At 45.5% G+C, this 25,502-nt stretch overlaps 15 protein-coding genes across 15 annotated transcripts; 6 read left to right on the top strand and 9 right to left on the bottom strand.

The window, feature by feature from the left end:
• Positions 1–47: 47 nt before the first annotated feature.
• KIP2 (Kip2p) lies at positions 48–2,165 on the bottom strand (the record flags this gene model as incomplete). The annotated part of the gene is made up of 1 exon (XM_037281745.1): positions 48–2,165. The coding sequence occupies one exon, from the start codon at positions 2,163–2,165 to the stop codon at positions 48–50; it is 2,118 nt and encodes a 705-aa protein (XP_037137640.1).
• Positions 2,166–2,421: 256 nt separating this feature from the next.
• PEP4 (proteinase A) lies at positions 2,422–3,648 on the bottom strand (the record flags this gene model as incomplete). The annotated part of the gene is made up of 1 exon (XM_037281744.1): positions 2,422–3,648. One exon carries the CDS (start codon positions 3,646–3,648, stop codon positions 2,422–2,424), a length of 1,227 nt encoding a protein of 408 aa, XP_037137639.1.
• A 291-nt stretch (positions 3,649–3,939) lies between these two features.
• RAD53 (serine/threonine/tyrosine protein kinase RAD53) lies at positions 3,940–6,324 on the bottom strand (the record flags this gene model as incomplete). The annotated part of the gene is made up of 1 exon (XM_037281743.1): positions 3,940–6,324. The coding sequence occupies one exon, from the start codon at positions 6,322–6,324 to the stop codon at positions 3,940–3,942; it is 2,385 nt and encodes a 794-aa protein (XP_037137638.1).
• A 166-nt stretch (positions 6,325–6,490) lies between these two features.
• On the bottom strand, positions 6,491–7,120 carry HG536_0A07770 (uncharacterized protein; the record flags this gene model as incomplete). The annotated part of the gene is made up of 1 exon (XM_037281742.1): positions 6,491–7,120. One exon carries the CDS (start codon positions 7,118–7,120, stop codon positions 6,491–6,493), a length of 630 nt encoding a protein of 209 aa, XP_037137637.1.
• Positions 7,121–7,279: 159 nt separating this feature from the next.
• On the top strand, positions 7,280–8,647 carry DGA1 (diacylglycerol O-acyltransferase; the record flags this gene model as incomplete). Its single annotated transcript, XM_037281741.1, has 1 exon — positions 7,280–8,647. The coding sequence occupies one exon, from the start codon at positions 7,280–7,282 to the stop codon at positions 8,645–8,647; it is 1,368 nt and encodes a 455-aa protein (XP_037137636.1).
• Positions 8,648–8,973: 326 nt separating this feature from the next.
• Positions 8,974–10,050, top strand: RRD2 (peptidylprolyl isomerase RRD2; the record flags this gene model as incomplete). Its single annotated transcript, XM_037281740.1, has 1 exon — positions 8,974–10,050. One exon carries the CDS (start codon positions 8,974–8,976, stop codon positions 10,048–10,050), a length of 1,077 nt encoding a protein of 358 aa, XP_037137635.1.
• Positions 10,051–10,093: 43 nt separating this feature from the next.
• ESA1 (NuA4 histone acetyltransferase complex catalytic subunit ESA1) lies at positions 10,094–11,422 on the bottom strand (the record flags this gene model as incomplete). The annotated part of the gene is made up of 1 exon (XM_037281739.1): positions 10,094–11,422. The coding sequence occupies one exon, from the start codon at positions 11,420–11,422 to the stop codon at positions 10,094–10,096; it is 1,329 nt and encodes a 442-aa protein (XP_037137634.1).
• Positions 11,423–11,586: 164 nt separating this feature from the next.
• PRP46 (mRNA splicing protein PRP46) lies at positions 11,587–12,891 on the bottom strand (the record flags this gene model as incomplete). Its single annotated transcript, XM_037281738.1, has 1 exon — positions 11,587–12,891. One exon carries the CDS (start codon positions 12,889–12,891, stop codon positions 11,587–11,589), a length of 1,305 nt encoding a protein of 434 aa, XP_037137633.1.
• Positions 12,892–13,098: 207 nt separating this feature from the next.
• On the top strand, positions 13,099–15,117 carry PUS7 (pseudouridine synthase PUS7; the record flags this gene model as incomplete). Its single annotated transcript, XM_037281737.1, has 1 exon — positions 13,099–15,117. The coding sequence occupies one exon, from the start codon at positions 13,099–13,101 to the stop codon at positions 15,115–15,117; it is 2,019 nt and encodes a 672-aa protein (XP_037137632.1).
• A 264-nt stretch (positions 15,118–15,381) lies between these two features.
• SSP2 (Ssp2p) lies at positions 15,382–16,557 on the top strand (the record flags this gene model as incomplete). The annotated part of the gene is made up of 1 exon (XM_037281736.1): positions 15,382–16,557. One exon carries the CDS (start codon positions 15,382–15,384, stop codon positions 16,555–16,557), a length of 1,176 nt encoding a protein of 391 aa, XP_037137631.1.
• Positions 16,558–16,613: 56 nt separating this feature from the next.
• Positions 16,614–18,089, bottom strand: MET7 (tetrahydrofolate synthase; the record flags this gene model as incomplete). Its single annotated transcript, XM_037281735.1, has 1 exon — positions 16,614–18,089. One exon carries the CDS (start codon positions 18,087–18,089, stop codon positions 16,614–16,616), a length of 1,476 nt encoding a protein of 491 aa, XP_037137630.1.
• A 469-nt stretch (positions 18,090–18,558) lies between these two features.
• Positions 18,559–21,171, top strand: HG536_0A07690 (non-specific serine/threonine protein kinase; the record flags this gene model as incomplete). Its single annotated transcript, XM_037281734.1, has 1 exon — positions 18,559–21,171. One exon carries the CDS (start codon positions 18,559–18,561, stop codon positions 21,169–21,171), a length of 2,613 nt encoding a protein of 870 aa, XP_037137629.1.
• A 159-nt stretch (positions 21,172–21,330) lies between these two features.
• Positions 21,331–22,647, bottom strand: HG536_0A07680 (uncharacterized protein; the record flags this gene model as incomplete). Its single annotated transcript, XM_037281733.1, has 1 exon — positions 21,331–22,647. The coding sequence occupies one exon, from the start codon at positions 22,645–22,647 to the stop codon at positions 21,331–21,333; it is 1,317 nt and encodes a 438-aa protein (XP_037137628.1).
• A 152-nt stretch (positions 22,648–22,799) lies between these two features.
• Positions 22,800–23,684, top strand: ATG5 (Atg5p; the record flags this gene model as incomplete). The annotated part of the gene is made up of 1 exon (XM_037281732.1): positions 22,800–23,684. One exon carries the CDS (start codon positions 22,800–22,802, stop codon positions 23,682–23,684), a length of 885 nt encoding a protein of 294 aa, XP_037137627.1.
• Positions 23,685–23,768: 84 nt separating this feature from the next.
• On the bottom strand, positions 23,769–25,413 carry ABP140 (tRNA(Thr) (cytosine(32)-N(3))-methyltransferase; the record flags this gene model as incomplete). The annotated part of the gene is given in 2 exon segments (XM_037281731.1): positions 23,769–24,800; positions 24,802–25,413. Coding segments are annotated over 2 exon segments (1,644 nt in total).
• Between the last annotated feature and the right edge of the window lie 89 nt (positions 25,414–25,502).

Below are 25,502 nucleotides of genomic sequence, written 5' to 3'. Positions count from 1 at the left end.
ATTTCCATTTGAAGCCTAATTACTACAGTCAATTAATTAATTACTAATTAGTAGAACCTACCAGTCCTTTTGAGCTCGTAGTTCTCTTCCTTATTTTCTATGGGCTGTAGTACACGCTGCCGTAGCCGCTTAGCGCTCTGCAGAGCATCAATCATTTTATCCTTGCGGTCTAATGTCTTCTTTAACTCCGTAATCTCTGATTGTTTTATTTGTATGAGATCATCTTCTCCGGAAGAAAGTTGACTGGTTGGAAAAGCAACATTACTTCCTTCATTACCTCTGGCCATGAGCTTCGACTCTAACTGCCTCGTGTAGTCTTTGTATTCTCTCAACTGAGATTCGAAATTTTGAAATCTGGTCTCCAGTAAATTACCGACTTCTACGGGAAGCAAATCTATTATTGCAACCATCTCAGAATCTTGCAGGTCCACGGTGTCCTTATTCAGTAGTCGTTCGCAATGGTTTAGCCTATCCTTCAGGAATTGATTTTCGATTCTCAATCGCGACATATCGGGGTTACTTATCGCATTGCCATCAGCTTCCAGAGCGGAAACAGCACATAATCGCTGCTCCAATCTTGCCACATGCTGCTGTTGTATTTCCAATTGTTCATTAAGTGATTCAATCAGATGATCTTTGTCATCGTTGAGCCCCGAGCATAAGTTGCGTCTTTTCACTACTTGGAGTGTAACGTTCTTTGCCCTGGAAGCAAACCTTATTGTATTGATGGTCTCGTTTGCCGCTTCGCTTCTGGTATCTATAGTACAGATAGTAGTAACGATGCTATTGCCGCTTAAAGCGGGTTGAAGCAATCGCGTTAGTTTTGAATCTCGGTAGGGGATGTGTGTATTCATAGTTCCAACACTAGAAGCGCTTGATCCTAAGTTAGTCGAAGATTCTGCACTCAACTTTGAGATAACTGTCCCCAACGCCAGTAATGATTTATTAATGTACGCTCCCTCCTTCCTTCTTTCATACTCGCTCACAGCTTTTTCAGATCCCGCCAAATCGCACAGCGATAACGTAGTTGAGATTGTCAGTCCGCTGCTTAGGTCAGTGTTGTTTACTCTTACTAGAACCACAGCATGTGAGCGAGAGCTTCTTGTATTGTAAATTGTTTCTGAAGTTCTCCGGTTTTTGTCACCGATTTCAATCCATCGCGATAATTCTTCGCTCGATTCGCATATCTTTTCAGTCAAGCCCACTATTCGTACCCCGTATTGAGAGTCGTCCCTTATTCTCAGCTCTATAGGGCCACCAAGAGTTCGCGCTCTATTGGTTGAAAACATCCGCGCCGGCGTGGATGGACTCTTAGTGTCAATGTCACAATCCAGAAGGTCGTAAATCTTCTCGTTGTAAATCTCAAGATATGACACAACAACTTCATATCTTTTCAATCCCCGCTCAGTCTGCTCCATCATCTTACTAAATAGGTACGAAACTGAGAGGGGAATTAAACCAGGTTCCTCGTTCGTACCAGTCATAGTGAAAGTCTTACCAGATCCGGTCATTCCGTATGCGAAAACGGTGGAATTGAATCCCTCTAACAGTTTATCAATCATGGGCCGACTGGTCCTCTCATACACGTCTAAGTTTCCGGAATCTGCTGAAAAAACATGGTCAAAGCTAAACTCTCCCGCTTCTTCGTGCGAGATCATTGTCTGGTTCTCAATATGCCACGGATCTCTCTCCGCGCTCACTACTGGCTTGGGTCTGATTACCACAGATATATTCCCTGCATATGAGTCCTGTCGCCTGCGACATGGACTTTCATTGCTACTACTTCGTACTATTCTGATTTTCTGACCCGGCGGTCCCATTTGAGAAGAACATGATCTTGTTGGAGACGCGCTCCGACTGCTCCCAGAGGTAGATATCGAATTAGATCTCAAAAAGCTTTTTCTAAGGCTTGAAATTGACGACGTCGATCGTAGTGTGGGGGACTGGCCTAGGGTGGAACCCGTATTAGATCTCATTGTAGGTTTCCTCAAGGAACCGCTATTTTTCTGAATCATTGAGTGGAAACCCTCCAAACTGCTCCCTAGATTACCATCAGCTCCGCCGCCATCACTGGGAGCCTCCCTAGAGGGCATTACGTTCACTCGCTTCTGTTTCATACTTCTTGGTTGCGCATTTCGAGCTTGGTAAAAGGTAAACAAACACATAAACTTCAAGCCCGTTACCCGAACAATTGTAACTGGTAGCGCCGTTTCAATATCATATAGGCGTATTCAGAAATATAGTCTGAAATATAGTCTGAATACGCCTATATGATATTGAGTTGAAGCATAATACCAATCTGATCAGTTCTTTTCACTTACTGATTTATCTAAGAAGTACAGATGAACTAATTTTATGGTCGCTTGTGCCAATTCGCACCGAGATCTGATTCCTAGCCAGAGGAAAATATGATCATAAATCCTAGACGGCTTCAGCCAAACCGACCGCGTCGTTGCCCAAATCATAGATGGAGTAGAAACGACGGAGGAACGCATCACCGACGATTGCCAATGGACCGACAGGCTCAGGGAAGTCCATTGGGGTGATGGCCGAGATACAGGAGCCCGAAACTTCCAGCGTGTAGTCGTATGGACCGATGGTAAAGTTCTTACCGTTGAAGTTGAAGGTCAAGTTTGGCAAGCTCTTTCTGGATTCACAATCGACTGTATATTGTCCGCTCCAGCCTTTCTTGGCACCGATTTCGGAGTTGATGATCTCGGCTAAGCCTGATGGCAATGTAATCAAAGAGGTACCGGTGTCGATAGCGGCTCCGTGCCCTTCTAGAACGGCAAACTCGCTACCCAGACCGATACCTTCAAATTTGACTTCCCAGTAGGCCTTACGACGAACTGGCAGCCAGGCGATGTCACCTTTGAATTTGGACTTGTCTATACCACCAAAAGTGGCCACGCCTCCAGCAGCTTCGGACTCCTCAGATGCGGAGCTGTCACCTAGGTAGAAGGCGAATCTAGGCTCGTCTAGCAGGTTTTGGTCGACGGCGTTGTAGAAAGGTGGCACAATCTTGTCGACCGAGATGGTGTTGTAGGCTAGACCGAGAATACCATCGAATTTACCAAAAGCGAAGGCCAACCCAGGCTCGCTGGTGGCCTCTGCGAAATCCTGCTTCGGGATGGTTAGATCACCGATACTAAGAGTGTCTTGCGAAACGTAACCTTCTAGAGATCCGGAACCGTACTGAATGGCAAACTCAGTGCCGTTTGGTTTGTAACTCGAAGAAGCATCGTGGTCATACTTGGCGTGTAGGAAGCAGGCCAAAGAACCGCATTCTACACTAGGGACCCATAAGTTTGAAGAACCAGTATCCAAGATAACCTTGAAATTTTGAGCCGGAGTACCTAGACTGATATCCGTGTAGTATTGAGCGTTCAGATAGTTTGTCAACGGAACGTCGTGGTTACCCTCGTCGAAAAATGGGTGCTTTCTCGAGAACGAGATTTCCGGATACGCGTTCTCGTACTGAGTCAGATACTTCTGGCCCAAATGCAACAAATGTTGCTCATAGAAGGTTCCCAGAAACTCCTCGGTCAACTTTTGTTTATGGATCTTAGCGGTGTGAACCTTAGCCTCGGTCACATCACCTTGCCCAATTAGCAATAATGCCAATGGTAGCAAAGCCTGTAGTTGCATAACGAAAGAAAATCAGTGATGATAGGAAAAGAGGGACCCAAATGAACCCCGGAAAACGTACTCTGGAAAAAGTCGCAAGCTTGAAAGATTGAACAGATCTTTTCTTGCAATTGTTTCGAGAGCAACGACCGAGTTTTGCTAAACAAACATCTCTTGTGCAATGTCAGATGCTCCTCGCAACCCTCTCCTTTTATACCATCGCAGGGGTTTCGCCATTCACCCTTAAAAAAAGTAGCCAGGTTGCAAGCGGTGCGGGTAACAGAGTGAAATAGACTATTAAGCGATAAGAGACTACGAGAACTGCAAGTTCTCAGGGTCTCTGGCAGCCTGGCCAAGCTTAGCACGCTTGATCTTCTTGGTGGAATAACTCTGAGACTGGGATAAGCTCACTGAATGCACATTCTTTAGTAATTGTCCACTACTGTCTTGTTTGCCGTTCTGGCTGGAATCATTTTGTAGACTCTGTTGCGCAGTGGTGATTGGAGATGAGGGTGGCAAAGGCCCCTTGTGAGAACGCTTGATGGCCATCATTTGACTCAGCCTCTTGACTAAACTCTTCTCATCTTCAGTTTGAGGTATCAGTTGGCGCTCTTGCGAGGCGGAGCCAAGTCCGAGACCGTTATTGAAAAGACCTGTGGTGTCGTTGAGAACCACTTTGAAGCCGATCAAGAAATCGTTATTTTTGTCCCAGATAATTTTGATCTCGTCACCGTCTTGCAGAATTGCTTTTGTTCCAGGCGCCATCTTTATATTGTTAAGGTAACTTACGTTTGTCCCGGAATGGCAGTACCATACGTCATCCAGCCCTTGGGCTGGAGACTCGTAGATGCTGTTCCCTACAGCATGCCTTTTTTTAAGGATAAAACAGTGCACTCGCGAGAGCCTGTTGTCCTCAATCTTACAGTTGCAGTCATCTGATCTGCCCACAAAGAATGGGTTCACGCCCTGTTTGATCTCAACGCTTTCCTGGACTTTGCTGTCAGGAAGAGGTCGTAAAGTTAAAAACTTGCCGCCGCCCTTCTTTTTGATCCCGTTAGGAATGGCGCTGTTCGATTGGATCAGCTCGATTGATTCATTAGCCGGAGCTATAGGTTGCGTGTAACGCATAGGCGCATGATTTGGCACCTTGAACCCTTGCGATTGTTTTGGTTGTTCTAATTGATTTTGCATTTTTCTCTGGGCTTTGATAAACTCCAGCTGAGCATCGTCCATGTTCTCCAGGGCTCTCTGCTGTGATAACGACTGCGATAGGGACACCTGCGATGGGCACCCGTAAGAACTGGTTACCTGGGCCATTCTGATCCACGGGTGCTGGAGTGCCTTTTCAGCGGTTGGTCTAGCGTTCGGATCTACTTGAAGAAGCGAATCTATAAAGTCTTTCGCCTCTTCTGAAATCCTGAAATCTCTTAGCGGTCCTTCATGATATGAACCCTTTTTTATTTGTTTGTACAATTGTTCCTGAGTGCTGCCACTGAATGGCAAATGGCCGGTAAGAATCACGTAAACGAGGCATCCCATTGACCACATATCCACCAGAGACGAGTACTCGTTTCTCACCTCATTCTCCTCGGCACCAGATTTCCCGGCTATGACCTCTGGCGCAACATATGCTAATGTGCCACAGAACGTCTTCATGAACGTCCCATTTCCCTGCACCTTGGCGAGACCAAAATCAGTGATCTTGACCAACACCGGATCGTCCTGTTCTATCAAAATGTTATCTGGTTTCAAATCTCGGTGGCTGATACCCTGGGAGTGGATATATTTTACACCTTCAAGCACTTGCCTGGTTATTTCACGTCCGGCGTCTTCTCCAACTGATCCGTGAGCGGCCACGAAGTCCATTAGATCACCGCCGGACACAAACTCCATAAGCAAGTAGTAGAACTCTTCGTCTTCGTAAAACCCTTTGAGCCGCACGACACGCGGATGGTTCAGCTTTCGCAGCACGTCCAGCTCCCTGGTTACTCCATCCATGTTGCCCATCACTTTCCTCTTGCTGATGATCTTGGCTGCGAACGTCTTGCCCGTAGATCTCTCCACAGCCTTCTTAACGGTAGCAAACGCTCCCTGGCCGACGACTTCATCCTTGATCGAGAAGTCCACGAAGACGCCTGTGCGATGGCTGTTGACCCCGGACGACGACTGAAGTCTCGACTTGCTGCCGATCTCGTCCAGGTTATTCCTCAGCCCGTTCAGTCTCGTCTGCTCGAGCGCTTGTTTGAATTTTTCATTGATAAAGACCACCAAAGTGAGCGTGTCTTCGGGCACGCCTACACCAACGGTAATCTCGTCTCCCTGAGACAGAATCTGGTTCCTGTCTTTTTCCACTCGCTGCCCATTCAGCCACGTACCGTTCGTCGAGCAGTCTCGCAGCAACAGATTACCGTCTTCGCCCAGCAGTATCTTGAAATGTTTGTTCGACAGCCTTGTGATATGCCCCATATGGTAGTCGCATGCCGGATTTCTGCCAAAACTCCAAACTTTCTTTATCGCCGCCTTCTCCCGCACAATATCCTCCACATCCGCTCGTAGGTCTCGTATCGGTATCTGGCCAGAAGCACATATGATTCGGCACACAATGCTATCGTCAATTTGCTCCTGCGAAAACTTCTCTATCAGGTATCTCTGAGTCGCCTGTGTCGACTGCTGCGTCGGCTGCGTACCGCTGTCCATTAAATAGCCCAGAGCAGCTCTCAATCGGTTCTCTTCTGCCTTTGCAATGCCTTCAGAGTGTGGTCATATAGCGTATTCTTGCCACTTCGCGTCAACTAGTAGCTTAACGCGTCGCAACGTAAATCAACACTACAAACATACGAGACGATCTTCGCTGAATGAGCTCCTAGCGACTGCTTCTGGCGGCATTCTGGTCCCCCACTCGCTGCCACTGTGGAATCGCTGTCTTACGTCGCGAATCCGCCTTTGGTCGCTGCTTCGCTTCCAGCAACCACTTCTGGAAGACTGTCACTGCAGACTCTACGCTGAGCAATCGGTGCTGTCCCCTACGAGCCAACTGACTGGCTGGGAGCATGGGAGACGCAGACTGGACGAACAAGATGCTTCTGCCGGGCGTCGTCGCATTGGTCACGACTGGCAAAGCAAGCAAGAATAGGAACAACTGTCCTAATGTGGTACCGCTAGTGGCTCCGGCTCCGCGATGGTTTACCTCCTGCATAAGGCTGCATTCTTGCGCTATCACCGAGTTGTCGGGCCGCAAGGGAGGGAATGTCCGAAATCGTCCAAGCAAGCACCAATTGGGACCAACGGCGGTGGGAGCAGCCGGAGAAGCTCGTCGGCGAGCTGCTGAGGTGCTCAATGGGTTCTGAAAACTGTTATTGAGGCACCGTGTCCGGCTCGATCGGTCTGGCTGATATGCTGTAAAGTGGTATGGTGATAGCACGGGCTCGTAAGAAAAGAGGCAAGCTACTAACGAATTGGTACAGCATCCCCTGGTTGCGGAAGCTGGACACATTTCATCGAGGTTGTTATCCTTGTTCAGCTAGTGGTTGCGGCGGACTACTTGGGTAGGCAGGTTGAGCGTGGATTTGGCTATATACGCGTTGTCGGCAGGTTTGTGGTTCGAGAACTGGTTCGTAGGGTTCAGTAGCAGAGGTTGAAGGTTGCTCAAGTTATGGTACAGTGTGATTCGGAGCAGGAGCTCCGTCAGAGATTCAGAATCGATCAGGTGGAGTTGGCTAAGCCTGTGAGTGGAAGCACAACACCGGATACGTCGGTTCCAGAAGATGACGAGAGGGGCAAAGGTAAGCCTGGTCTCCTCAAAGCTCTGCGTGAGGAGCTGTCGAGTATGGCACACCGTTCGGACAAGAGTAGGGGCTCAGAACAGGCGCAATTGACGGAGGAGTCGATTGTGCCGGGCTATGGGTTGCCTCGACTGGACGCATGTTGCTCGATACAAACTCCGATGAGACGGAGATTTCAAACTGCAGTGGTAGCGTGGCACGTTTCTTCGTTTGTGTTTCTGGCCGTGCTGTCGATTTATGCATTTTCGAACCCGTTTCTATGGCTTATCTCCATTCCCTACACAATTTACTTCCTGCTGGACAGAACGCCCGGGAATGGTGGAGTGATTCGCAGAAGATCGCACTGGTTCAGGTCTTTGCCTGTGTGGAACTTGTATTGCGAGTACTTTCCCATTGGGCTTGTGAAGGGCACTCCCTTGCAGCCGACGTACACCAGGAAGAAGCCGTCGCTGGATGATAAGAGGTCCAAGAGGTCTATTTTCAACGTCAAGTCCTGGAGACTCTTCAAAAGATGCGACAATATGGAAGCCACCGGACCACGGTACATCTTTGGGTACCATCCACACGGTATAGGGGCACTGGGTGCCTTTGGTGCGTTTGGCACTGAGGCCTGCGGTTGGTCCGAAAAGTTTCCTGGTATCGACGTCTCTCTGATGACACTCGTCACGCAGTTCCACATCCCTCTATACAGAGAGTACCTGATGGCGCTTGGAATTAGTGCAGTTTCAAGGAAAAACTCCCTAAAGGTTCTCGAGCAGAACCACTCGATCTGCATCGTTGTAGGAGGAGCAAGAGAGTCACTCATGAGCTCGATTGGGTCTGTGCACCTGGTTCTAAAGAGAAGAAAAGGCTTCATCAGGTTGGCTCTAGAAACAGGCAACGTCTGTTTGGTACCAACCTTCGGGTTTGGCGAAACCGATTGCTACAATATCTTCCATACAGGCGAAGACTCATACTCAAGAAAGTTGCAGCTGTGGATAAAAAAGAACTATGGCTTTACCATTCCGCTGTTTTACGCACGAGGACTATTCAACTACGATTTCGGGGTCCTGCCTTTCAGGAAGCCTATCACTGTCGTCACTGGCAACCCTATTTACGTGAAGGAGAAAATACCGAATCCCTCCCCGGAGCAACTGGACCATTATCATCGTCTGTACATCGAAGAATTGAAAAGACTGTACTACGACAACAGGCAGAAATATGGTTATGGCGATGTCGAGATGGAAATCGCTGGATGAGCAATTGCCTATGGTAGAAATAAAACCGTAGAATAAAAAAGTTTGTACTTGAGAAAAATGGACAATAGGTAGAATTTTGATCAGCTTTACTGCTCAACCTAGCGTCAAAGTGAGCTATAAAGTACCTCCCACCTCTAATGGAGAAGATGCAAAAAATTGGAAACTTGAACTTAAACTGTGCACTTCATAATCAATCTCTTGACTAACTACTGCAATCGACTCAAGCCAGAGATTGACTGCTTTTATACCTTTACAACAGAATATTGTTGTTCGCCTTAAGAGTCTTCAAGACTTACCACTTGTCCAACCACCCAGCTGTGTCTAGAATGAAGGAAGGTATTCCAGAGAAAAGGTTGTTGACAAACGATGATATGCAACTATGGGGGGCATCCCATACCAAGAAAGAACTACTTGGATTCATAACCGGAATAGCTGAGGCTGTTAAAGGCCTCGACAACTCGCAATACAACAAGCCGGTAACGACCAACGTGAGTTCCTTAGAATTGCTACTACAGGATATAGGTGAGCTTGTCTCAAAGCACCCAGTCAAGGAACGTTCGACCAAGTCGAGGTTCGGTAAAGTGGAGTTCCGTGATTTCTATGACGATGTTGCTCAGCACTGCAAGGGTCTCATCAAAAATCGCTTTACGTTTCTCAACGAAGAGCAAGTCTCACAGCTTTCGGTGTATCTCACTGAGTGCTGGGGCGATAGGACCAGGATTGATTACGGATCCGGTCATGAGTTGAATTTCCTCTGTGTCCTATATGGTCTACATAAATATGGGGCCTTCAATCTCGATACGGATGCTGCCAATCTGGTACTGGTAGCCTTTGTGAAGTACTTAGATATCATGAGAATGGTGGAAACAATATATTGGTTAGAGCCTGCAGGTTCTCATGGGGTTTGGGGCCTTGATGACTACCACTTTCTGCCCTTTTTATTTGGAGCATTCCAGCTGTCTACCCATCGACATTTGAGACCCAAATCTATTCACAACAAGGAAGTTGTTGAAATGTTTGAGAGCAAATACTTATATTTTGGGTGTATCTCGTTCATCAATTCTGTCAAGACTACCGCTTCCTTGCGATGGCACTCGCCGATGCTTGACGATATAAGTGGTGTAAAGACGTGGTCTAAAGTGGCCGAAGGTATGATTAAAATGTACGATGCAGAGGTTCTGTCTAAGCGACCCATCATGCAGCATTTTTACTTTTGCGAGTTCCTGCCATGTCCTGAAGGAGTGTCACCGGCCAGATATCACAATCATGGTGATGATGCGGGCTGTTGCGGGCACGAGTACGAGCAAAACACATGGGGTGATTGCTGTGGGATTAAGGTGCCCAGTGCCATTGCCGCCACTCGCATGGAGAAGAGACATGACAAGCCAATACCATTTGACTAAATAAGGAGAATCGTCAGTTTATTATAGATCATAAAACATAGCACTACCAAGCGAACCGTAGCTGTGAAGCTGTAAAAACGGGTGGCTTCCATATTAGTTTAGAGGCATTGATTTTTCTCCTTGGTTTCGATAGTAGTTGGTTGTATCGCTTCATTATGTCGTCATTTAAAAAGATGATATGCTGACCTTTGTAATATCTCAAAATATTCAGTGTCTTGGCAGTGTGTAGAATATCAGTTGTCGTCATCGAGGTCATTGAGCTTATTTCGTCAATTGTAATTTCCCGACCATGATCCACTAGAATGGTTATCAGAGTATCAGCCCAATACGCTCTATACGATAATAAGCCCAAATCAGATAGCGGTTTCTCCGGCGATCCCACTTTGCCCTCCAATTTGGAAAGTTCATATGAAAACTCGATTAAAAGTCTACCGTAGCCCATCCTTTGATATTGAGGTAACGTTAAAATACAAGCCACATTATATCCGTCGGCAGACTCTTTTTCCTTGGAAAAATATCCGACCAAATGATGGCCCAGCTCATCCCGCCGGGTCATGCAATAGAACAGGAATGGATCCACATCATAATACAGAGTCTTGTGATCTAGGAAGAGCTTAGACAATAAGCACAGATTCCTGCACCATGTCCGTTGTTTTCTTCCATCAATCTCGAAAAATGACACGTAATCGTCCCTGTAGATTTCATTCCCTGGAGGGTGCCGAAGAGTACATTTTTGTCTATAGCGTTCGTATTGTTTCTTGGATCCAAAATATTGCAAGGTGAAATCGTCTATGTAAACGACATCTTCGTCGGTCAACTCGATCGGATAGGGCGAAAAGTACCATGGTTCAATTTGAAATTTCCCCATAATAATGCGATTGATATTCCTGACTCTTGCGATTTCGTGAGAGTTTTGTGTCATTGAACCCGATGTCCTTAATTTCTTAATCTCGTCTTCACGAGATAGCTCCTCATCCTGTATCCCTTGAACGTTCAAATCCTCCAAGTCCATCACATCAGTCGATTCAGGGGTCTCAGAGCTTGAAGCATTGCGCTCCTGAGAAGGAACGGGTGTCTTCTTCTTCTTTTTCTTCTGCTTATTGAGATCATCGTCTAGAGTTTTTGGCCTGGGAAATATGACATCCTTCTCCAAATCGATACGGTCTGCCGTTATCCACTCATCCAGTCGCTTATTAAAATTGACGTAATGAACGTAGAATTTGGGCGGGGATCGCCTCGAATTGATTGATAATATCTCTGCCAACCGCTCTTCGCCATCTTTCTTCACATAGCATTCGCATTTTATTATGATTTCCTCTACACTGTCGATCCTTCGGGGTAAGCCGGGTTGTTTTTCCTCATCTGGACTCATTCCGAACCAGTCAGCAGTCACTTGAGTGGCTTGTGCGGTGCTTCTTGAATTGAACTTGACCTAGTATAGTGGAATTCGTTCATTGATTATCAATAAATCTTTCGTCTATGGTGATATTGTTTTTTAGGCTGAAAGAAGACCCATTTAATGAGCTGCTAGCAGCTTTAAAACCTCTGGGAGGCCAGTAATGGGTTCCATGGGATGCCTGGGTGTGTCTCTGGAGTAGCATCAGGGTTCTGCTTCCAGATCTTTATGCTTCTGTCCGTCTCGCCTGTGATTAATCGCAGACCGGTTCGGTCAAAGCTACTGCACAAAATTCCGCGCTCACTCTCCGAAGATCCTGGAACCTGTTTGGTCCTTACTGATTGATACTTGTGACCTGATTTATAGTCGTAAAACGACAAGGTGCCGTCGTCGCCGCCAGCGAATAGCACATCATCGTGGTTGACGCTTAGCGCGTTGATAATGCCAGTGTTTGCAGACTCGAAATTAGTGAGTAAAAGGCCTTCAGGTAGTTTCCAGGACCTTATATCGTCAGTGCAGGCGGAGACCATCGAGAATTCAGACGGATGGAGCGCCAGGTCTCTAACGGATCGCTTGTGGTGAGTTAGGATTTTGACGCACTTGGCGGCCGCAATATCCCATGCTCGAATGGTGGCGTCCGTGGAGCAGCTCACTACCTGTGGGTCGACCGGCAGACAGCGAATCTTGTTGATGGGGCCCTTATGGCCAACCAGATTCATAACGGGCAGCCTTGTTCGGATATCCCACAGTTTGATCACACTGTCTCGGCCCGCCGATACGACTAGATCTAAAGTGGGATGCACAGCAACCGTGTGGACACCGGAAAGATGGCCATGGTAGTTTCTAATCGCCATATTTTTCTCCAAGTCCCAACATTTGACCGTCTTGTCCTCGCTTGCCGAAAATAGGTATGGATGTCGCTCCGAGATGGCTAAATCTCTCACCGCCATTACGTGGCCAGAAAGCGTCAGTTTCAGTCTGCCAGACGCCAAGTCCCAAACCTTCACAGTCGTATCGTCACTACCAGTAGCGAACCATTCGTTGTCCACTGGTTCCACCTCAATGCATCTGACCCACCCAACATGTCCGTTAATTACCCTGGCAAGCGCCCAAGGCGCATGCCAGGAAGGCCTCTGCGATATTAATCGTTCTTGTCTGCCCAATAGCGAATGTTCGACGCGGTCTCCGCTGTAGACTTGTCTTATGAGCCTGTTGCCAGCTCCAGCAAGATCCTTATCGAGCTTCACAACCGCTTGACTATCAAGACTGTGCCCATTTTCCCGAGTCCCTTGGTCATACCTTTCTAGCACACCTTTACGGTTGTCTATTTTTGCTTGCAAATGTGACGGTAGATTCGCCATATTCGAGAATTGGTTACGCCATCTTGCTCTAACATACACCTCATCTGCTTCATCAAGATAGCTCGGTTCATCGTGAGTGCCCATAACGACCTCGGAGCTGATGCAATCGATGAATCTGGGTTCTACTTGAGCTTGTCATTATGGGATTTGATATTCAATATCGATGAGCTTCGTTCGTAATGACCGATATCTTCAAGCTTAAGCTGGCAGAATTTTTCACTGATTTACGGTTGAATATCGAACTCATCACTTCAAGATATCAGGTTGAGCAGAATCAATTGGCCTTTATAGATGTCGAAAACTGCTGTTGATGCTAAGCGATCGCTGGAGGAGGAATCTGAGAACTTCTCCGAAGCAAAAAGGGCCAGAAATGAAGATTCACGCAAAAAATTAACTGGTGACGGCTTGCGCGAGCGGGATGTTGGCATTGTAAGGTTTCTGAGCGATGAAATACCTGGGTTCAGTGGCCAAATTAAACAAAGATATACTGACTTTCTGGTACATGAGATAAACGAGCAGGGTGAAGTAATTCATCTAAAAGATAAGGGTTTCAAAATGCCTAAGAAGGAGCGTGCATCGGCGGAGGAAAACAAAGTTCAGCAGGAAATTGAATCGAAAAGACGGCTGGATTTTACCGTTGACCCTGAATTGAGGCAGCAGTTAGTTGATCTGTTGGGTGAAGAAGACGTGAAGAAGATTGAGGAAGTTTATCGTACAGCTCAAAAGATGGAAACGTCTAGATCGTTTGATGAGAAAAATACTAGAACTAGCATTCACCAGCTACTTCGTGAGGCGTTTGATAATGAACTGGAATCTGTGACCACGGAAGAGAACACCTTCAAAATTGCCAGAAGCGGCAGACACTCAAGAGTAAACAGACAGACCTTGGTTGAGCGAAGCAAAGATGCTAATGGTGTGGAAAATTGGGGCTACGGCCCAACTAAGAATTTTCTTCATTTCACGCTGTACAAGGAAAACAAAGACACCATGGATGCTGTCAATCTATTGACTAAGTTCTTGCGAGTTCCGTCGCGGGTGGTGAGGTTTGCCGGCACTAAAGATCGCAGAGGCGTGACTTGTCAAAGGCTCTCGATATCCCATATTGGCGTAGATAGATTGAATGCTTTGAACAAAACACTCAAGGGCATGGTATTGGGTGGCTTTAAATTCGAGGATACAAGCCTAAACCTCGGGGACCTAAAAGGAAACGAGTTTGTCATTGTTATAAGAGACGCCAAATTGACTGGAGAGTCTCAGGACACACTCGAACAAATAGTCGAAAGAGGTTGCGAATCTTTGACCGAAAAAGGATTTGTAAATTATTTTGGCATGCAAAGGTTCGGTACCTTCAGTATTTCTACGCATACTATTGGGAAAGAATTACTATCGGGCCATTGGGAAACTGCCGTTGAGTTAATTCTATCTGATCAGGACAACGTTCTGCCGAAATCGAGGGAGGCACGACAGATATGGGCTGAAACGAAAGATCCGACACAGGCGCTTAAAAAAATGCCAAGGCAATGTATCGCTGAGAACGCAATACTTCACTCTCTCACTATGCAGAAGAAATCAGAGGATGGATTCTCTTCTAATGCTTATTATACAGCTGTCATGAAAATACCAAGAAATTTGAGAACGATGTATGTGCATGCCTATCAAAGTTATGTGTGGAACACTGTGGCAAGCAAGAGAATCGAGCTCTACGGTTTACAAGTCACAGAGGGAGACCTGGTCATCACTGAAGAGCTACCAAGCTTGAATAATCAGGATGACGATTTTGACGAGGATTTACGTGATGCTAAATTTGTCCGCGCAAGACCATTGACTGAAGAGGATGTTAAATCAGGAAATTTCAGCATAGCAGATGTAGTTCTGCCGACACCTGGTTTTGATGTTGTATACCCCGCCAATAAAGCGCTATCTGACTATTATGTTGAAGTCATGGCCCGAGATGAGATGAATCCGTTTGATATGAAAAGGAAAGTTCGAGATTTCTCTCTTGCAGGTTCCTATAGACATTTAGTTCAAAAACCGACGGATTTGGAGTATAAAATTGTCAAGTATTCTGAGGATACCCAGCAGCTTCTCAACACAGATTTGGAGATTCTCAATAACCAGAAAGGAAAAGAAAACGGTCAGAAGTTTATGAAAGATAAATTGGATAGATTTGTTCCAGAGAAAGGTGGCAGCAAAAATGCTGTTATCTTGAAATTTCAGCTCGGTGTTTCCGCATATGCCACCATGGCGTTGCGTGAACTCATGAAATTGGAGTCTTCCCGTAGGGGAGATATGTGCGATGTTAAAGTTTAGGCTTTATGTGTTGATTATCTCGGCGACAGTATTTTGTTTTCTGACACTTGGCTGTAATTCGCGTTGCCACAGGAGAACACAAAAAATAATTCGATTTGTTATAGAATAAAAACTTAATCAATTAATAATTAAAGAACCAGCAACAGTTCAGACTTCCAAGATTCAATATAACGGAAATTAGAAGAAATTGCTTCAACATATATTCCAAAGGACTGGATAAGATATTTGTTATCAGCCATTTTATAAAATAAGCTTCAGATTACCATGAGCATACGGAGAGATGAAACGATTACCGCTAATAGATTTTTTGATGCGATTAAAAACCCAGAAAACAACAATTTGAATGTTGCGCGTTCAAGGGTGTCCTCCCTCTCTTCCTTTTTCTCTACAAGTGCAACCGATGGTGAATCTCGTAGCATCTTTGGTTTCCGCAAGTTTGCCAAAGCTTGCCTACTGGGTTCGGGCAAAAGCGGTAAAAGAAACACATCAAAGATATTTACCGACCAGAATGTCCCCAATATAACCTACCGACAGGATAATACTGTCCTGAACGGTTCAGAGGGCTTCTTATATGGAGTTTCAGGTGAAAAGTTAAGTTATTCAAATTATCAACGGCAGCTGGAAAAAAATGGAGCGGATAATATCGCCAGAACGAGGCAGATCAACTTGGGCAGTGAGGTCTTTGACTATCAGTTAGACTCATACGGTGTTCCTCAAAGGATACCCGATCTTTTCAAGGAAGATAACGATACTGAGATAAAAGACTCAGTAATATCAAGCACTAGTTCCAACGAGGACAAACTTACCGAGGGCAAATTTGAGCAACGATCAATTGTTTTAGCTAACGTCCCGCGGAGCACAGGATTGAGCAGTATTCTTTCGCAAGTATGTGGGGGACCATTAGAGACGATACTGTTACATAGAAGCGAGATTGATAGAACTTTGATCCGAGTCGAGTTGGATTTTTTGACCAGAGATGGAGCGGTTTCGTTCATGAAATATAGTAGAACAAACCTTTTCAAAGTCAATGGAGTACATCTGGTTCCAGAATGGAAGAAGCTATCGGAACTGCAACTGCCTCCTTTGAGTGATGAATTCTTAGAAGAAATTCCCGAAGTATGCCGTTGTCTCATCATGAAAAAGTACGCTAGCGGTAACAAGAAATACAGGCATGGGGATAACTCGAAAGAACCTGCGCTTGATAATTTGGACATATCAGAGGTTAAAAGAGATTTTGAGGTCTTTGGAGAGATCCAAGAAATAGCACCGATTATATCTAGGAAGCTCTGCATTTCAATTAGCTTCTATTGTGTTCATAATGCAATACGTGCGATGGATGAATATGAAAACCCAGCTTCACAATTGTATAGGAAATACTTCAAGACATGGGCTGTTTGGTACGGAAAGGATATCACCGATAGGCCTTGTACTGAGATTTGAATAAATAAGGACGGCAAAGGCACGTCGGCAACTATTTACAAAATTAATATATCAATTTATTGTTTACCGTCGAATACTACCAGTAGCCCTCCCACAAGATGCAGCGATCCAACAACGAAGATATTTAGTGGTTCTAGCATTCCATTGATTAATTCATGCGACGTTTGGATATCAGGCGTGACATGCACTGTCGCCTCTCCATAATCGAGTTCCGACCAGTGCTGGGCGAGTGCCTTTTGAACCACTAATTTCTCCACCTGGTCTTTTGATGTATTCATGGAAACTAGATCTGCACTGTAAGAGCCAGAGTTCCACGTAACGTTAGTTGTGAATATAGCATGATCAAATTTTACTTCTGGAGTGAGCACGAGATGTAAATTGTCAACCAGCGCTTTAGCGTCCCGGCTTTGTTGATTGAATAGTAATACATTTTTAACCTTTGTTCCTCTTGTAACTTTCTTGAACCACTCAGATGCCGCTTCAATGCTATCCTTCGTATGGGCTCCATCGATAAACCATGTTTTGTTACCCTTTTGAATTGTCTGGCAGCGCCCCTCCCACTTTGTCTGCTCCAAACCACGTATGAAAGGCATTGGTATGTTTGCGTATTCTTCCAACGTAACGGCAGTGTCTAAAACGCCCATCTTCGCGAGTAACTGAGAAGCCAGACAAACTGCAAGTGATGCGTTAATGATCTGAAAGTCACCCGCAATGCCTAGTTGAATATTTTTCAACCCATTGAAGACTGGAACAGTCTCCAATGTAGTACCGCGCTCACTGGCCCTCTCTTTTAAAACATTATAACCCGCTTCCGGTTGTCCAGGCACTGTGAAGGCTGGGGAGCCCTTCTTGAGGATTCCGCCCTTGTTCCAGGCAATCTCTTCAATCGTGTCACCCAGCATAAAAGTATGATCAATACCCAGCCGAGTGATCCCGCATACAGCTGGCTTCTCGAGTATATTAGTGCTATCGTATTCTCCCCCCACCCCGACTTCGTAGACGCAGCAATTGCAGCCTTCCTGCATGAACACATGGAATGAGAGTAGCGTGAGATACTTGAAATAACCGGGTTTACTACCTGGCACCATATGTGGAAATTTCTCCAAAGGAGACGTGGTCCTCTCCAGCTTTTCCCACACTTCGAAGAAGTACCGGGCAAATTTGGCCTCCGAAATAGGGTCATTGTTGATTCTGATACGTTCGCGGACAGATCTCAGATGGGGCGATGTATAGAGACCCACTTTGGGCAGCTGGCCCCTGTACATGCCGAGGATCGACGAAGTGAAAGCTGCCGTAGAGCCTTTCCCTTTGGTTCCCGTGATGTGGACAGCATTCAGCCTATTGAAATCCGACGGCCTGTATCCAATTCTACGCGACCATTCTTGCATTTCCCAGATATTCATCTGATTTTTTCGATCTCCAGACTCTCTTACAGCCATTATATTAGCATAATTCGATTGCAGTGAATTCAGCGCAGCGATAGCATCCTGGTAAGTTCGGGCTGGCATCTTCAGAGGCAATTGTACTCTCATCTACAGCCAATTGACTCCAGATGACTATTCTCGACCCTGCCATAGTCCTCTTGAAGCTCGCCAGCTAGTCAATTGATAGACGGTCATCGTGGTGCTTTCTGTGTGTCACTGGGTACGAAAGGTTTAACCTAAGGCATCTTGGCAGCAATCACCTCTAAACTTATAGAGGTGCTGACGGTTGGTCTTGATAAGACCCAATAGGAGCGTTTAGCACTTTCAAACCTTTGGAATTGGTGTGTTGCAACAATATAGTCCCGTGGCAACTGCAGGATACAACTCCGGACGACTTTAATCCGAAAATTCCCGCCAAAGACAACCTTCCAGCTCACGAATTCAGTCGTTTGTGCCGAACTATTTGCTGCTCCTGCCTCGTTATCACCCCTGATTGACCGACAAGTGAATTTACTCTTTGATTTACGTGGCTTTGTGTTATTAGCGGTCGCTGAGACCCATACCTGAACTAGTCGCGATGACCAGCAGTACTCCCTCAACAAAGTTCCGGCAGAACCAAATGAAGTCGATTATTGGCCATTCGTATAATAAGCTGTATGGTCAGTTTATGGCGGAAGAGCTCACGGAAGTAGGTAACTATAGGATCCTAAAACAGATCGGGGAGGGAAGCTTCGGGAAGGTGTATCTAGCGCATCATAAACCCACTCACCGCAAAGTGGTCCTCAAGACAAGTGATAAAAGTGATCCTAACGTTGTGAGAGAAGTATTTTATCACAGGCAGTTTGATTATCTTCACATTACCAAACTCTACGAAGTGATTGTCACTGAAACTAAAGTCTGGATGGCTTTAGAATATTGCCCCGGCAGGGAGCTGTACGAGCATTTGCTTTCCTTACAAAGAATAACCCTCGAAGAGTGCTCCAGGCTCTTTGCTCAAATTGTTGGAGCTGTATACTATGCGCATTCGCTGAATTGTGTTCATAGGGACTTGAAGCTGGAAAATATCCTTTTGGACAAGAAAGGGAACGCTAAATTAACAGATTTTGGATTCACTCGAGAATGCGTTTCGAGGAGCCAGCTGGATACAATATGTGGCACCACGGTGTACATGGCACCTGAATTGACCCAAAGAAAGAGCTACGATGGGTTTAAAATCGATATATGGGCCCTAGGAGTTATACTGTACACAATGATAAATGGTACAATGCCCTTTGATGAGGAAGACGAAGCGAAAACGAAGTGGAAAATAGTGAACGATATGCCTGACTTGGATGGTTCTTTTATGGTTCCCGAAGCCAAGGATCTAATCGAGCAATTGCTTGCCAAAGACCCCAATGACCGACCATCTATTGAGAAGATCCTTAGTCATCCTTTCTTACAACCCTACGGCCTTTCCCTTATGGAGAAAACTCAGAAGATTCTGCGAAGACAGAGACGAGGCTTGACACAATTCCATTCGAAACTTGAGCGGAAGTTGTTGAAGAGACTAAAACAGGCAGGATTTGATACACAGGCCATCAAAGCATCTGTACAGAAGAGAAAATGTGATTCGCTTTCTGGTCTTTGGCTGTTACTCGTTGAGCGAGAGATGGCCAAGCAGAAGCAGGATTACCCAAAAAGAAGCAAATCTGTACTTTCTGTCAGAAAGGTATTTGACAATTCCTCAGCAACTGGCGAATGCAAGCCTTCAAGTGAAAACTTATTTGCTCAGCAGTTGGACTCTAAGATAACAGCTCCTCTCAATAGAATTCTCAGCATGAGAAGCGACAATGCTTCGCTTCCGCCTCCATCGCCTAAGAAAACGCCTTGTGATAGGTCAATAAAGCAACAAATCAATCTCAACAGCCCTAGCCAAGAAGCTGATTACCAAGGCAGCGGATCCACAACGCCTAAGAAGAATAATCTTTTTACCAAGATGTCAAAATTCTTCAAGAGTAAACGACTGAATAATGATAAATCAGGATTGAGTAATGCAAATCGTAATAGTCAGGAATCGCCTAAGGGTCATGGTACATCTACTTCCGGATCAATTGAGAATAACGAAAAGGTTGAGAAGAAAAGAGTAAACAGATCTGAATCTCTGCGATCGAGCTCGAAGAACTTAGTGCAGTCAGTAAGTGATGATCTGAATGATGCTAACTCTAAGAATGATGACTTTTACGCACTGGATGAGCATCGTCCTCAAAGCGAATCAAACAGACAGCTGCGACAGCTAAAGCGACTGAAATCAACTACATCTAGTGATATTTCGGGTCAAACCTCAGAATCAGTGAACAATAATTTGCGATCAGCACTCAATGAAAATTCCAAGCCTTCCCTTTTCAACAGTACTAGGCCAATGTCTGGTATCTCGCAGCATTCTGAGCTTTCAAATGAAACTTTTAATTCGGAGTATTCAACGGACGGTAATAATTCTTCCTTCAAAGTGTCTGATTCTGTAAGGACAAGCTTCCCACATGCTAACGCTGGTGGTACGTCTCAATACTCATCGGGTGGCGATAAGAGTAGCATCGGCTATAGCCAAAAATTTTCAACCCGCGATTTAAGCACCATGTCTAGTGCATCAAGTGCCTCTGAAAGAAGCTCTCGAACAGATTCTTTTTATGACATAACCACCGCCTCGTCGCCAATGGTCATGGACGTGCGAAAAATCAATCGAACGCCTATCAAGGATTCAGTGTTGCCACGTTTTGGCGCTCAAAACTCTCGCCTGACCAAACGAAGTCATGGTACTGGCCGTCGAGCAAACTTGGTAAGGCGCATGCATGGTCGGGATTTCATGAAGCATAATCCGGCTCAAACACAGTCAATCATTCAAGAGGAAAGTTCGTCAGGAGGAGACGATGAAAAAAATGTCAAGGAAATCTCCCTTGCAGATGGTGTTCCGTTAGCAAGCGTTGAAGATGAGGAGCTGGCGATTCACACCGACAGCGAGACATCAGCTGTCATTAGCGGCCCCGTAAAGTTGCGCGTTGATGGCAACTCTGAAACCTTTGCATTTTCGAGATCACTCAGTGAAGGCAGTGAGTGGTCGCGAAACCTAATAGACCTCCGGCACAACCGGAAGCCGATTACCGAAGACGACGAGTCGTTTCAGATTGCGGATCAGGAGGACAATTCTTCAGAGTAATCGTGATGAGAAGTAGTTAGTTTGGAGCTGATTTTAGATTTTGAAGATAGCCGCCTAATCTTGCGATTATATAGAAAGTACTGACAAAGTTTGTTAATAATACATCATTAAATCAAGTTTTCAGCAGAGGTGAGCTCGGTAGCCCTAGCTAACGGTGAATTACCGCACTGAGTCGGCTCGTAATTCGCCAATCATATCATCATCCAGCTTCAGACCCTCTTTGAGAAAAAACTCGAGAAAATCATCCTCGTCTATATCAATCCCCTCGTCTTCGAAATATTTCCTACAACCTTCATCGAGATCTTCACTAGCATCCTCATCAGAATTATCAAAATCCAGGCTGTCTTCAATTTTAACCTCGCCATCGAGGAGATTTTGCAGGTTCTCCAGCAAGTCCTTAGTCAAGTCGACATCTTCGCCTGTTGATAGCGCCAGATCGATCGAGGCAGGACGGAAATTCGTTAAATCCAATAAAGATCCCTCTCTTATTGCCTTAACAGTTCGTTCATCCTCGACCACTATGGTGCGATTCCGTAGCAGTTTTTCCATCACATCTGATATGGCCCTTCCACACAGAATAGGTATCAACGTTGTGTCCTTCCTGAGGCCTTTGGCTTCAAAGAAGTAAGGAATTAGGTCAGCATGCTCTTCCGAAACAAGCAGTTCGATAGACCCATCGTTATTTCCTGATACCTGATCGGTAACCGATAACTCCTCATCAATCAAGCTTTTTAAAAGAAAGCTGATTAGGCGCGGGTTTTCCACTAAAATCTGACGGTGCTTCTCATTTTCTATGACCAATTGAAGCTTCACTAGCCGTGAAAGTACATCGTTTGGAAAGTTAGCAGTCATCTTGACGATCGCGCCATTACTAAGTGTGTCAACATCGAGCAGCTTGAACGCTGAATCTTCAAGAAATCGTAGCGCCTCAAGCGGCCGTAGACCATCGCTACATGATTCTTCTAAGGGTATAAGCTTCATCTTTCCGCAGTTTAACCACAATCGATTGCAGGCGACTGGAAACTCGTATTCCTTCGGCAGTGCCTCGCTAATCTCATTCATAATAAAGTCACCGTCAGTATCACGGACACGAATGAACATCTGCGGATCCAGTCTTTTTGATAGCATGATGAGCAGGCCTAACAGCACTTTTTCTTCCCTGCTGACATTGTTCTCAGCGCAAAGTTGGCCATAGATAAACGGCATTTCATTCTCCAACTTCTCCAAGCTCAAAGAAATCCCATTGTACTCTGACCACGGATAGTAATCATTCCAAATCGCAAAATCAGTTTCAACCTTCCGTATTAGTTGCTGAAGTTGTTTATCGGAGTCTTTTGCAAACTTGTCTATTATGAAGATGCCAAACACCACGGTACTCTTGTCCACAGGATCAACCACATGAATATCCTTCTCATCCTCTTTATAATCCCAAAGCCATTCTATTGGCACAAATGAAGAAGGTTTGACGACTTTCATGTTTTCTCATATAGGTTTGTTAGTGTCAATGATCTTATTCAAGTGTCTTCGTTAACCAAGTGCTCGGATAAGGTCGCGAAGCTCTTGAGGTAGACCTTTTCATTTACTGCTGGATCGCAATTCAGCGTGGAGTACATTTGATCGAAGCCTCGATGGATGAAATCAGACGTCTGGTCTGGGAAGGAGCCCTAAATGTGCAAGTAACAGTGAAGTCGAGCCTATTAATTGGCGATGCTGACCTTAGGCACTACACTTTGAACCTAAGGCTACCAAGAGAAACCTATATTGCAATCTATCTCCGAACTATAATTGACAGACTGCGAAACTATTTGCGAACTGATCCTGATAATGAAGACCAATTTGTGTGGCTTGAGTGTCAAGGTGTGCCAGTCTACTGGAACTATCCTATCGGAATACTCTATGACTTTATGACTGGCCTCAATCCGTCTGATAGACAAAGGAGTCACTGTTCAGGCGAGCTGCTGAACGTATGGAAGCTGGAGCTCGCTCAGGGCTCTCAGCTACCGCCTGGTGTGATACCGTTTGGTAGCGAACTTCAGCTGGTGCGAACGTACTGGATGCAGCAATGGAAACAGGCTTGCTATGTTCTCAATGGGTCCTCAAAGCAGATGATGTCACTATCAATGCAAGATACTCAGAAGTTCTGGGATGCTCTTATAGCCAGAGATCAAAATGCTTTCAGACAGGTAGCTAGCAAAATCATTCCTGCGAAGCCTCGCAGTATCCCAATATGTATACATCAGAGCCTCCCAAAAATGCAGATGTTCCAGCCCATTGTTGCGGGACACAAGTCCGATGGATCGAGAATGAAACTTAAAGATTTGATGAAGGAGCAGTTCTCCAGTCTGTTCGTGGACGACAACAGCTTATCGAAGGTTGTATCAAATGGTATAGAATTACCTCTCACGCTGGATCTCCTCGATGTCTACGCTCGTTTCATGAGTCTTGACGGTTACTTACATTTATCACTCTGTTTACTTTCGGAAAGCGAGTATGGAAGAGCTATCGCAAGATGAGCTCGTATACTATAGATGTGAGATACGTTGTGCAGGGCCTAAATTTAGTCTAATGGATTTTTGGTGAAATATCTCAATCGCCAGTTAGTTCGGAACTTCAAAGACAGCTTGGAGCCAGCAGCGGTACATCTTCAGTTGCCGCTTCCTATTAACTAGTAACCTTCTGTCAGTTCCTATCCTATTCTCAATGAAAGACCCGCTGGTGAAAATTTCTCTCAATTCTTCCTCTGTGAAGAAGTAAACTCTTGTGCCATCCCCTCTTATGTAGAAATTGTCGTCCAGTAGTCTATTCTTCTTGAACCTGACTTGTGCTAAGTCATATCGGCCGTAGTCTCGAAATAGGATCTTACCACCTGGTTTCATAACTTTGCGCAAATTTGCGAGGCCCTGTTCCCATTGATCGGGAGCCAAAGCACTGAAGACAAAAATCATTACAGCGATATCAACCGAGTGGGGTTCCACGCCATCTGGTAAGTTTCCTTCAGGATTAGCAAGATCCCACACTGCAGCATGCCCGTACTTAGGATTGAAGTTCTCCGAGTTCTTAACAAGTTCCACGGCTTTGGGTGCAAAATCGGCAGCTATTACTCGCAAATCTTCATTCTCATTCTCATTCAGAATTGGGAAAAAGGTATTACCGGCACCACATCCGATTTCAAAGATGGTGACGGGACCGGCATCCTTCTTTGTGGCCGCATACAAGCAGGGAAACTCAATCTGTAGCCACTTTCTGTCCTTAAAGAAATTTTCCTTATTATTCTTGTAAAATATATCCCAGTATCGAGCAGGATTACCGTTGTACAGCTTTTTATCAAATTCTGAGACAGGGTGCTCATATTGAGTCTTTATCTTTTCTTCAGCAGACTTGATCTGTTCTTCACCCCACTCCACGTTGTCCCACGCATTATGATCCCAGACATCTACATTTTCAGTCAAAGTCCTCTTACCAAATTCAAACGGATCATCACGGCCCAAACGGGTGGTTGAATCTTCGGTTCCCTTCTCGTTAAATTTGTTTACCGGAGTTTTGTCATGAGCAATCGTCTCGGATACCTCCTCCTGGACATCCAGAATTACTGCTTGAAGCTCTTCTTTATCATGTTTATTAATCTTGCCTAAGCGAACCTTCATCGGCGCCATCCCCGTTGTGAGTCTCCTCCGCTGGCAGTGCGGAATTGTTCTTCTTCTTCTTTTTCTTATTCTTCTTCTTCTTCTTCTTAGAAGACTCTGACTGATTCTGATCGTTCAAGCCTTCGACGGCTTCTTTGTTCTCGGAATCGGCGGTTTCGCCAGTCTCATTTGCAGATTCATCTTTTTTCTTATCGTCATCGCTCGCGGTCTCATCTTCATCCTCTTCGGCGACAGCTTTCTGAACTGCTTCTTCGGTCGATTCTTTAGCGAAAGAGCTCTCTATTTCAGCTTCAAGATCTTCCGTTGGTGCATCAGCAGGCTCCTCTGCTGCCAAGTCATCCTCTGCTGGCTTTCCTGCATCGTCGGCTTCCTCAGAGTCACGCTTCGCATCTTCCTTTTTCGATTTAGAATCCTCAGATTCATCATCCTTGCTGTCAGTCTTCGGCCCCTCTTGGAATGATGGTGCCGATGTCTCAGGGACTATTTTTCTTTCATTGTCGTTCAATGAACGAGAATTCTGGACCGTCTCAGGCACCATTGGCTTCTCATCCCTAGCAGATATCTTCTCAAACTTCTTAATTAAATCCGCTACCCCCATGATAAACGAATTGAAGCCAGAATCGCCTTTCTCTGTCACTCTCTCAAACCTCTGGCTCTTGTGGGTTTCTGAAAGTTTTTTCTTTGATC

Source organism: Torulaspora globosa, chromosome 1, assembly GCF_014133895.1.
Source record: "Torulaspora globosa chromosome 1, complete sequence".
NCBI lineage: Eukaryota > Fungi > Ascomycota > Saccharomycetes > Saccharomycetales > Saccharomycetaceae > Torulaspora > Torulaspora globosa.
The sequence above is the reverse complement of the archived record's forward strand: the minus strand, read 5'-3'. Positions and strand labels throughout refer to the sequence as shown.